General features: G+C 44.4%; 2 protein-coding genes across 2 annotated transcripts in view; both read left to right on the top strand.

The window, feature by feature from the left end:
• Positions 1-235, top strand: part of LOC140736321 (PDZ domain-containing protein 9-like) — a 63,919-nt gene extending 63,684 nt beyond the window's left edge. The window contains exon 4 of the mRNA XM_073062326.1: positions 194-235. Within this exon, the coding sequence (XP_072918427.1) occupies positions 194-221 (28 nt within the window). The 3' untranslated portion in view covers positions 222-235. The remainder of the gene's footprint in view (positions 1-193) is intronic.
• A 66-nt stretch (positions 236-301) lies between these two features.
• snu13b (SNU13 homolog, small nuclear ribonucleoprotein b (U4/U6.U5)) lies at positions 302-11,019 on the top strand. The gene is made up of 3 exons (XM_073060123.1): positions 302-460; positions 5,604-5,724; positions 10,601-11,019. The coding sequence occupies exons 1-3, from the start codon at positions 458-460 to the stop codon at positions 10,861-10,863; spliced, it is 387 nt and encodes a 128-aa protein (XP_072916224.1). The 5' UTR covers positions 302-457; the 3' UTR covers positions 10,864-11,019.

The following is an 11,019-nucleotide window of genomic DNA, read 5'->3' as shown; positions in this document are numbered from 1 at the left end:
AAGGATGATGCCAGAACTTGAGGACTGAATTTTGAGGAGAGGTTGGACAAGTTAGAACCGTACTTGTGCATACAATCAGCTATCTTGTGTATTTATTGTTTTTAATTATATTGGTGTTCTTTATCTGACTGCGTTTGTTTTGTGCTGTATCGGATCCGGAGTAACAATTATTTCGCTCTCTTTTCCACCTGAGGACTGGAAATGACATTGAACAATCTTGAACATGCCGATAAACCAGCCTTTGCCTGTAATGGATTCCGCCGAGCGGAGGGGGCGCTGTGGCTCGCCGCCCACTCACGTACAGGAAGTGACCTCTTATGCGAAGTGCCTATCGTTGACGGACAGTGGCCGTGATCAGAAGCGGAGCAGCTCTTGTCCTCCGTGAAGCACCAGCTGAGGGGACGGTGGGGAATCCGGTGGCAGCGATAACAGCAGAGCGAATCGAATCGCTAAGACAATGGTGAGCGGGAGCAGGCCTTGAGGCGGGCACGGGAATCGGGGCCATCAAGGGCCGCAGGCTCGCGGTGACGCAGCCGCGTGTTGGGGCGGCCGCGACCGGGGCCGGCACCGGCACCTCCTCAGCGGCCTGGGATGGAGTGGGGAGTGTCTGACTCTACCGGGTTTGCTCGGGCTTGGGCGGGGGGGCGTTGTGCTGGAGGAGTTGTCCCTTGCGGGTCGGGTCAGTTCGGTTCGGAGGAATTGTCCCTGTCAGGTCGGGCCGGAGGCGCGCGTGCGGGGTGGTGTGTTGTCCCTACCCGGTCCGTGGGGGAGTGAGATCAGTCACGTGGCAACTTGGAGGGGAAGCAAAACTCTTCCCTCCTCGAAACCCACCACCCACGGCAGCAGCCCCTCCTGCAGATGCTCCTTGCTCACGCTGTGACATCCTTGTATGTTCATAACCTGGAAACAGGCCCTTCGGCCCAATTGTTCCATGCCGTCCAAGATCCGTTTGCTTCAAGACTTATAAACTTTTCTTATTAATATTACCAGGTTCAGGAACCCCTCAACCAACAGAAGTTCAAAGTACATACCCTGAGATTCATTTTCTCGTGGGCATACTCAATAAATCCAATAACCATAATAGATTTCATGAAAGACCACACCAACAGGGCAGACAACCAGTGTTCAAAAGACAACAAACTCTGCAAATACAAAAGAGAAAGAAAATAATAAATGTCAAGAGCCTGAGTCGAAGAGTCCTTGAAAGTGAGTCCATAGGTTGTGGGGCAAGTGAAGTTAGCCCCACTGGTTCAGCGGGCTGACGGTTGAGGGGTAATAACTGAGTGAACCTGGTGGTGAGAGTCCTCAGGATCCTGTACCTCCTTCCTGATGGCAGCTGCGAGAAAAGAGCGTGTCCTGAGGGGGGGAGGGGGTCTCTGGTGATAGATGCTGTTTTCCTGCAACAATGCTTAGTGTAGATGTGCTCAGTGGCGGAAAAGGCTTTACCCGTGATGTACTGGGCCGCATCCTCTAATTTCCATTCAAGGGTATTTGTGTTTCCATACCAGGCTGTAATGCAGCCAGTCAATACAGGCTTTTGAACCAGAGGAGATAACTCACCCCGACACTGAACTATTTCCACAACCTATTGACATACTTTCAAGAACTCTTCCTCTCTTGTTTTATATTTATTGTTTTTTATTTATTATTACTTATGTATTTGCACAGTTTGTCTTTTCTACACTGGTCGTCTGTCGTGCAGTTTTTCGTAGATTCTCTGGTGTATTTATCTATTTACTGTGAATGCCAGCAAGAAAATGAATCTCAAAGTAGCATAGGTTGACATATACGTACTTTAGTAATGCATTTACTTAGTGTGAAGAAAAGGAAGTTCCCTCTCATGTTCTTGATTTGCCAACCCAATGCAATCATACTATATCTTTTTTATACTCTATAAAAGTCAAAAGAAAATGTCCTGTCCTATAATTCAGTCCCCCACGTTCTGGCAATATTTGTTAATCTTTTCTGCACTCTTTCCAGTTCAGTATCATCTTTACTATTGCAAAGCTGAACACAATTTCCCAGACTTCACCAACATAGAATATAACAGTACAGTATTGTGCCGATCTTTTCACATAATCTAAGATTAATCTAACCCTTCCCTCTCACGTAGCCCTCCATTTTTCTATCATTTATGTGCCCAAGTCTCTTAAATCTACCTCCACTCACTTTAAAATTGCCTGCTAGTATTACATTTCCATCTTGGAAAAGGGATGCTAACTGTCAATAAATCACCTAGTACAGCTGCAACTCCGGTAATCACTGAGGAAGGCCAGTGCCCCCAAAACCGTCTACCTACAGCCCACTGCCCGCAGGTCCCTCTGTCCTACAGAGTTCACTATGACAATCCTTCCTGGGTTTCACTTGGCACACAACTTCATTCACTCATTGCATAAATAGCTCTAAAATCGAAGATTCATTTCCTTGTGAGCGAGCTCAATAAATCAATAGCGTAACAATCGATGAAAGAACGCCCAACTTGGTGCTCAACCAGAGTGCAGAAAACAACTGTGTGAATACAAAAAGAAAGAAAATAATAAGTAATATCAACAACTTGAGATGACGAGTGCTTGACAGTGAGTCCGTTGGTTGTGGGAGCATTTCAGTGAAGGCAAGTGAGGTTAAGTGAAGTTATCCCCTTTGGTTCAAGGTGGTTGAGAGGTAATAACTGTTCTTGAACCTGGTGGTGTGGGTCCTGAGGCTCTTGTACCACGTTCCTGATGGCAGCAGCAAGAAGGGAGTTCGACCCGGGTGGTGGTGGGGGTCCCTGGTGATGGATTCTGCTGCCCTGACACATCGCTCCATGTAGATGTGCTCAGTGGTGGGGAGGACTTTACCCGTAATGGACTGGGCTATGTCCACTACTTCTGAGGATTTTCTGTTCGGGGGCATTGGTATTTCCACAGCAGGCTGTCAGTCAGTTTACTCAATTGTGGATCATTTTCTGTTACTGAAAACCAAATCCAATTCTGAATAATCGCTGCTGTGAAGACAATGTTCATTTCATTCTCTTCTACACGTGTACTGAAGAATGGCGATGAACAATCTTTTTTTTAATATTTTTTAATTAGTTTTTCAAAACATTTTACAAAATTAAAAACCCCAAATCCCAATGAGGAGCATTAATACAGAGCAAGGTTAAGCATACAATATCAATATGCTACAGAGGAAGAGAATTTAACAAAAAAGCACCTAAATTAAAGACAAGTGAGCTTAGTGTCCTCCCCAAACCCCACAACACAAGAAAAAAAAACGATTTAAGACCAACCACCACACAATATAGAGAGTATAAGTCCGGACAGTCAAACTCCCAGACTGTGAATACGCTTAGCAACAGAGGATAATAATGCCTACTACCAGAAAAGAAAGGGAGCTGAAAGCAAGGGACCGAAAAGAAAAAAAAACCCTAGTCAAGAGGAAGGTTATGAAAGTACTCGATAAAAGGCCCCCAGATCTTATGGAACTTTAAATCCGAATTGAGAACTGAATAATGAACGAATATGAGTTTCTTGGAGGAAAGCAATGTCAGCTTTGAGTTGTTTAATATGTGAGAATACCTTCCTCCTTTTAACAGGGTGGTTCAGTCCCTTTACATTCCAGCTCACAAATTTAAGTGCACTAGCCATTATCAATTACTAATGCATAAAAGGCAGCAGGCATATAAAAAATCAAGCGGTACAATAGCAGTCTGGGAGCAGAGATGTAAACATAGATTCGTAAGGTCAAAATATAAACATGTCCTAAATAATAAAGAAATGTTGGAACTGGAAAATCCACCCCACTCACACAACCCAAAACTAGACGGCTACCAAAACAAGTAGCTAGCTCTACCAAAGAAATTAACCCAAATACAACTTCCAGATCTGTGTCATTGACAGCAGTTCCGTATAAATGCTATAACAAACAGTAACTAGTTTATGCACTAGGAAACATAACTACAGATTAGAACACCTTCTGCCAAGATATACAACTTAATACAGAGAAAATCGGAAGAAAACCAAAACTAATCTACCCGCGAAATATTATAGAAGGATAAAGTAAGAGAAAGGGAAAAAAAGGTAAGAAGGAAAAAAAAAGAGGAAGGGGAAAATTGTAAATTCAAGACGAGTATTTATCAACCGTTTACCGAGAAGGGAGAAAAAAACATTCAGAGAATGGAAAAAAAAGGGGGTGAAGAAAAGAAAAAGATAAAATAAATAAGTATTTAAAACAGAGGAAAAATAAATCAGCAGTTGAACTGTGAACCGACAAACAGGGAGGCCTTCACTAAAGACTTCAAACCTCCAAAACAAGTTAGATTTAGTTGTAGAACTCTGTAGGTAAAGTTATACAGAGGTGAAAATAGATTACACACACACCAAATCCCGGGAGAGATTGTCAACAGCCTTTAGAGTTTCAGTGAATAATGTCTGAGTGATTCAAGTGAATTCCGAGTCCAGAGAAAGTAATTTTACTACAAGGAGTACTTATCCACCATTTTAGGAAGTCCGATCAGATTCCGAAGATGACTGGATAGCCGGAAGACTTGCCACAAACGCTTCGGCTTCCCTCGCTGATTTGAACCACTTGAATTCCCCGGTATTAAACTTGATTCTTAGGTCAGCAAGATTACGAAAGGAAGGTTTGAAACCACGATCAAAAAGCACTTTCATTACGCCTTTATACTCAGTGCGCATCTTTAAAGTCTGGGGTGCAAAATCTTCCACAAAGCGAATGGTTGTATCCTGGAAAGAAAAAGAGCCTCTGCGACGTGCCTCCACAATCAGACTGTGTTTTACCTGGTATTGATGGAAACACAAGATTACTGGTCGCGGACGGGTGCCCAGAATTCCGGGAGGTACATTAACTCTGTGTGCCCGTTCGAGCTCGGGCGGGTTTGGAAGCAGATCCTTCCCGAATATCTCACAGAGAAACTCGGCGAAAAACTTCACGGTTGACCCCTTCTCAGTTGCCTCTGGTAATCCCAGAATTCTGATGTTGTAGCGTCTGCTGCGATTTTTGAGGTCCACCATTTTGGAAAGAAGTTTATTAGATTTTTCCTCTAAGCTGGAACAGAGAGTCTCCAAGTATCGAACCCGACTTTCTAAAGCTTCAGAAGTCGAATCGATGCGAGATAAGTGTTCAGCATGTTTGTCCACTTTATCGTTGATCCGATCCAGTTTGTCTTCTAGCTGTTTGAAAGCGGTTTTAATTTCCTTTAAGATTTCGTCTCGGAGATTTGCAAGCGCCCAACGAAGTCGTAGTTTCTTTTCTCCCGGATTTAGAACTCTTGCTAGACATTGTAGGTTAGATATATTCACAGGCAAGTAAGAGATACCGAAATAATTCCTATCTAAGCTTTATAAAATGGAGACATTTAGTGCAAAGGTAGCGACAGTAACGGAACAAAAGTTCGGAGCAGCTAAGCAATCGCCATCTTACCGGAAGTCGCGATGAACAATCTTGAATCTTGAAAACCTGCTGTGATTTTAAGGATGGGGTTATATGGAGTTTAGCTTGGTTCTGTCCAATGGAATTGTCATGTTATAAATTTTTAAAATACCTTTTTGTGAGGATGATTAAATGCTGGGCTTTCCAAATACAAACTGTTCTCTTTATTGCAGACAGAACAGGACGTCAACCCAAAGGCCTACCCCCTCGCTGACGCTCAGCTGACAAAGACCATCTTAGATCTTGTTCAGCAAGCAACTAACTACAAGCAGCTTCGCAAGGGAGCCAATGAAGGTACTTTTGCTTTCCGGAGTGTGATATTAGACAATAGGTGCAGAAGTAGACCATTCGGCCCTTCGAGCCTGCACCGCCATTTTGAGATCATGGCTGATCAATTACTATCAATACCCAGTTCCTGCCTTGTCCCCATATCCCTTGATTCCCCTATCCATAAGATACCTATCTAGCTCCTTCTTGAAAGCATCCAGAGAATTGGCCTCCACTACCTTCCGAGGCAGTGCATTCCAGACCCCCACAACTCTCTGGGAGAAGAAGTTTTTCCTTAACTCTGTCCTAAATGACCTACCCCTTATTCTCAAACCATGCCCTCTGGTACTGAACTCTCCCAGCCATATTTCCTGCCTCTATCTTGTCCAATCCCTTAATAATCTTATATGTTTCAATCAGATCCCCTCTCAATCTCCTTAATTCCAGCGTGTACAAGCCCAGTCTCTCTAACCTCTCTGCGTAAGACAGTCCAGACATCCCAGGAATTAACCTCGTGAATCTACGCTGCACTTCCTCTACAGCCAGGATGTCCTTCCTTAACCCTGGAGACCAAAACTGTACACAATACTCCAGGTGTGGTCTCACCAGGGCTCTGTACAAATGCAAGAGGATTTCCTTGCTCTTGTACTCAATTCCCTTTGTAATAAAGGCCAACATTCTGTTAGCCTTCTTCACTGCCTGCTGCACTTGCTCATTCACCTTCAGTGACTGATGAACAAGGACTCCGAGATCTCTTTGTATTTCTCCCTTACCCAACTCTACACCATTCAGATAATAATCTGCCTTCCTGTTCTTACTCCCAAAGTGGATAACCTCACACTTATTCACATTAAACGCCATCTGCCAAGTATCTGCCCACTCACCCAGCCTATCCAAGTCACCCTGAATTCTCCTAACATCCTCATCACATGTCACACTGCCACCCAGCTTAGTATCATCAGCAAATTTGCTGATGTTATTTTCTATGCCTTCATCCAAATCGTTAACGTAAATGGTAAACAGCTGTGGTCCCAATACCGAGCCCTGTGGCACCCCACTAGTCACCACCTGCCATTCCGAGAAACACCCATTCACCGCTACCCTTTGCTTTCTATCTGCCAACCAGTTTTCTATCCATGTCAATGCCTTCCCGCCGATGCCCTGAGCTTTGATTTTACCCACCAATCTCCTATGTGGGACCTTATCAAATGCCTTCTGAAAATCGAGGTACACTACATCCACTGGATCTCCCCCATCTAACTTCCTGGTTACATCCTCGAAAAACTCCCAACAGATTAGTCAAGCATGATTTACCCTTGGTAAATCCATGCTGGCTTGGCCCAATCCTATCACTGTTATCTAGATATGCCACTATTTCATCCTTAATAATGGACTCTAGCATCTTTCCCACCACCGATGTCAGGCTGACAGGTCGATAGTTCTCTGTTTTCTCCCTCCCTCCTTTCTTAAAAAGTGGGATAACATTAGCCATTCTCCAATCCTCAGGGACTGATCCTGAATCTAAGGAACATTGGAAAATGATTACCAATGCATCCGCAATTTCCAGGGCCACCTCCTTTAGTACCCTAGGGTGCAGACCATCTGGACCTGGGGATTTGTCAGCCTTCAGTCCCATCAGTCTTCTCATCACCGTTTCCTTCCGAATGTCAATCTGTTTCATTTCCTCTATTACCCTATGTCCTTGGCCCATCCATACATCTGGGAGATTGCTTGTGTCTTCCTTCGTGAAAACAGATCTAAAGTACTCATTAAATTCTTCTGCCATTTCTCTGTTTCCCATAACAATTTCACCCAATTCATTCTTCAAGGGCCCAACGTTGTTCTTAACTATCTTCTTTCTCTTCACATACCTAAAAAAAGCTTTTGCTATCTTCCTTTATATTCCTGGCTAGCTTGCGTTCGTACCTCATTTTTTCTCCCCGTATTGTCTTTTTAGTTAAGTTCTGTTGTTCCTTAAACACTTCCCAATCATTTGTCCTCCCACTCACCTTAGCTCTGTCATATTTCCTTTTTTTTTAATGCTATGCAATCTCTGACTTCCTTTGTCAACCACTGTGACCCCTTTCCCCCCTTTGAATCCTTCCTTCTCCGGGGGATGAACTGATTTTGCACCTTGTGCATTATTCCCAAGAATACCTGCCATTGCTGTTCCCCTACGATTGGAGGGGAGGCAAGTGTCCACTGAGTTTAAGGTGTTACTCTCTACAGTGTTTAATGGTAATTGGGAGGGAAAATGGGTTTAACACAGGTAAAGATGTCTGGGTGCCAATAAAGGGGCTCCACTGGAAATGTTGACTGTCATTTTCCGCAAGGATGCTGCCTGGATACGGATACAGCATGGAACAGGCCCTTCTGCTCCAAGAGTGCACCACACAGCAACCTATAACCCTAGCCTAATCACAGGACAATTTACAATAACCAGTTAACCTGCTAACCCATGCATGTTTTGGAGTGTGGGAGGAAGTTCACGCACTCAGTGGGAAGAACGTCCAAACTCCTACAGACGATGTTGGAATTGAACTCTGGGAACCTGAGCTGTAATCGTTTTGTGCTAACCACTGCACCACCGTGGTGCCCCCTAGAGGCTTGGAGTAATAGAGCAGTACAGAACAGAAACAGGCACGGGCACGCTAAACTGTAACTCTAAATAGCCCCATCGACCAAAGCCCTCCATACCCCTCCCATCCCTGTACTTCCAGTATGCTTAAATAAAGAAATGTTGAGATTGAACCTGCATGCACAACATCTGGCAGCTCATTACACGCACCATCTTCTGAGTGAAGAAATTCCCCCTTGGGTTCCTCTTAAATATTCATCTTTCACTCTTAACCCATGACCTCTAGATGTCTCACCCAGCCTCAGTGGAAAATGCCTGCTTGCATTTATCCTAACAATACCCTTTATAATTTTGTCTAACTCTATCAAATCTCCCCTCATTCTCCTACGCTCCAGGGAATAAAGTCCTGTCCCTGTAACTCAGATCATCACCTGTCTGTTTTTGCTCCAGATTCCTGCACCTTGCAGCCTCTCGTGTCTCTGAAGACATCTTTTAACATTTGCTCAGATAAAGATAAGCTTTACTTTTCATATGTACAATACATGGAAATGTACTGTGAAATAGATTGTCAAATCAAATTAGCAAAGATTGTGCTGAGGGCAGCTCACAAATGTCACCATCTCCTCTGAACCTACTCCCCAGCACCTTAAACCTGTGTCCTCTTGTGGCAACCATTTCAGCCCTGGGAAAAAGCCTCTGACTATCCACACGATCAATGCCTCTCATCATCATATATACATCTATCAGATCATCTCTCATCCTCGGTCGCTCCAAGGAGAAAAGGCAGAGTTCACTCAACCTATTCTCATAAGGCATGCTCCCCAATCCAGGCAACATCCTTAGAAATCTCCTGTACACCCTTTCTATGGTTTCCACATCCTTTCTGTAGTGAGACAACCAGAACTGAGCACAGTACTCCAAGTGGGGTCTGACCAGGGTCCTATATAGCTGCAATATTACCTCTCGGCTCCTAAATTCAATTCCACAATTGATGAAGGCCAATACACCGTACACCTTCTTAACCACAGAGTCAACCTGCGTAGCTGCTTTGAGCGTCCTGTGGACTCGGACCCCAAGATCCCTCTGATCCTCTACACTGCCAAGAATCTTACCATTACTGTCTTAAAAAATACTATATTCTGCCATCATATTTGACCTACCAAAATGAACCACTTCACACTTAACTGGGTTGAACTCCATCTGCCACTTCTCAGCCCAGTTTTGCATCCTATCAATGTCCCACTGTAACCTCTGACAACCCTCCACACTATCCACAACACCTCCAACCTTTGTCATCAGCAAACTTACTAACCTATCCCTCCACTTCCTCATCCAGGACATTTATAAATATCATGAAGAGTAAGGGTCGCAGAGCAGATCCCTGAGGCACTCCACTGTTCACCAGCCTCCATGCAGAATATAACCCATCTACAACCACTCTTTGCCTTCTGCGGGCAAGCCAGTTCTGGATCCACAAAGCAATGTCCCCTTGGATCCCATGCCTCCTTATTTTCTCAATAAGCCTTGCATGGGATAACTATCAAATGCCTTGCTGAAATCCATATACACTACCTCTACTGCTCTACCTTCAATGTGTTTAGTCACATCCTCAAAAAATTCAATCAGGCTCATAAGGCACGACCTGCCTTTGACAAAGCCATGCTGACTATTCCTAATCATATTATGCCTCTCCAAATGTTCATAAATCCTGCCTGTCAGGATCTTTTCCATCAACTTACCAGCCATGGAAGTAAGACTCACTGGTCTATAATTTCCTGGGCTATCTCTACTCCCTTTCTTGAATAAGGGAACAACATATGCAACCCTCCAATCCTCTGGAATCTCTCCTGATGCAAAGATCCTCGCCTCCCATAGGAGCCTGGGATATGTCTCATCCAGTCCTGGTGACTTATTCAATTTGATGCTTTCCGAAAGCTCCAGCACATCCTCTTTCTTAATGACTATATGCTCAAGTATTTCAATCTTAATATCTATAAGCTAAAGCAAGGGGTTTGTGGACTGCAGGTGATTTAACCAAATAGGTCTGAACCATGTCAGTGGGTCAGGTGGGTGTTCTGGTTCTGTTCTCTAGGGAGTGGACACTTTGGTGTGGCAGCTGTGCCTCCCACAGTGGGAGATGGGACAGGGTGGTGTGTGCAATCTGTGTCCCATTTGGATGCAGATTCTGGAGAGGGGAGGAATCAGTGAACTCAATGATAGAAGAGATGGGCTACTGGGGAAGTTAGCATGGGGTGGGGGGGGGGGCAGAGATCACACATGAAGAGCTGCCCTTACCAGCATGCAACGGATTCATTTTCTTTGCAGCCACCAAGACACTGAACAGAGGAATCGCTGAGTTTATTGTGATGGCGGCGGATGCTGAGCCCCTGGAGATTATCCTTCATTTACCTCTTCTCTGTGAAGACAAGAACGTGCCTTACGTTTTTGTAAGGTCCAAGCAGGCTTTGGGGCGAGCTTGCGGAGTGTGTCGGCCCGTCATCGCATCTTCAGTCACCATAAAGGAAGGCTCACAGCTGAAGCCTCAGATTCAGTCTGTGCAACAAGCTGTGGAACGACTCCTGGTGTGAATTGCTGAAAGTGGGGTATTCAAAGCTGAACTGATTGTGGTGTCTGCCTCTAAACTGCTCTAGATTGTAGTGCTGAGATAATGTATGCATTTTTTATGTTCTTTTGTTTTCTTAAATAAAGTACTCATCAGAAGACTTGTAATCGTCTTTCAAAAA

Source organism: Hemitrygon akajei, chromosome 11 (assembly GCF_048418815.1).
Source record: "Hemitrygon akajei chromosome 11, sHemAka1.3, whole genome shotgun sequence".
Lineage (NCBI taxonomy): Eukaryota > Metazoa > Chordata > Chondrichthyes > Myliobatiformes > Dasyatidae > Hemitrygon > Hemitrygon akajei.
Note: the sequence above shows the minus strand (reverse complement) of the source record. Positions and strands in the feature narration are given on the sequence as shown.

Excerpts from the sequence above, each read along its gene's own strand:
- snu13b (XM_073060123.1), top strand. Across the intron at positions 5,725-10,600 it reads TCGCAAGGGAGCCAATGAAG|CCACCAAGACACTGAACAGA; the intron begins GTACTTTTGCTT and ends TTTTCTTTGCAG.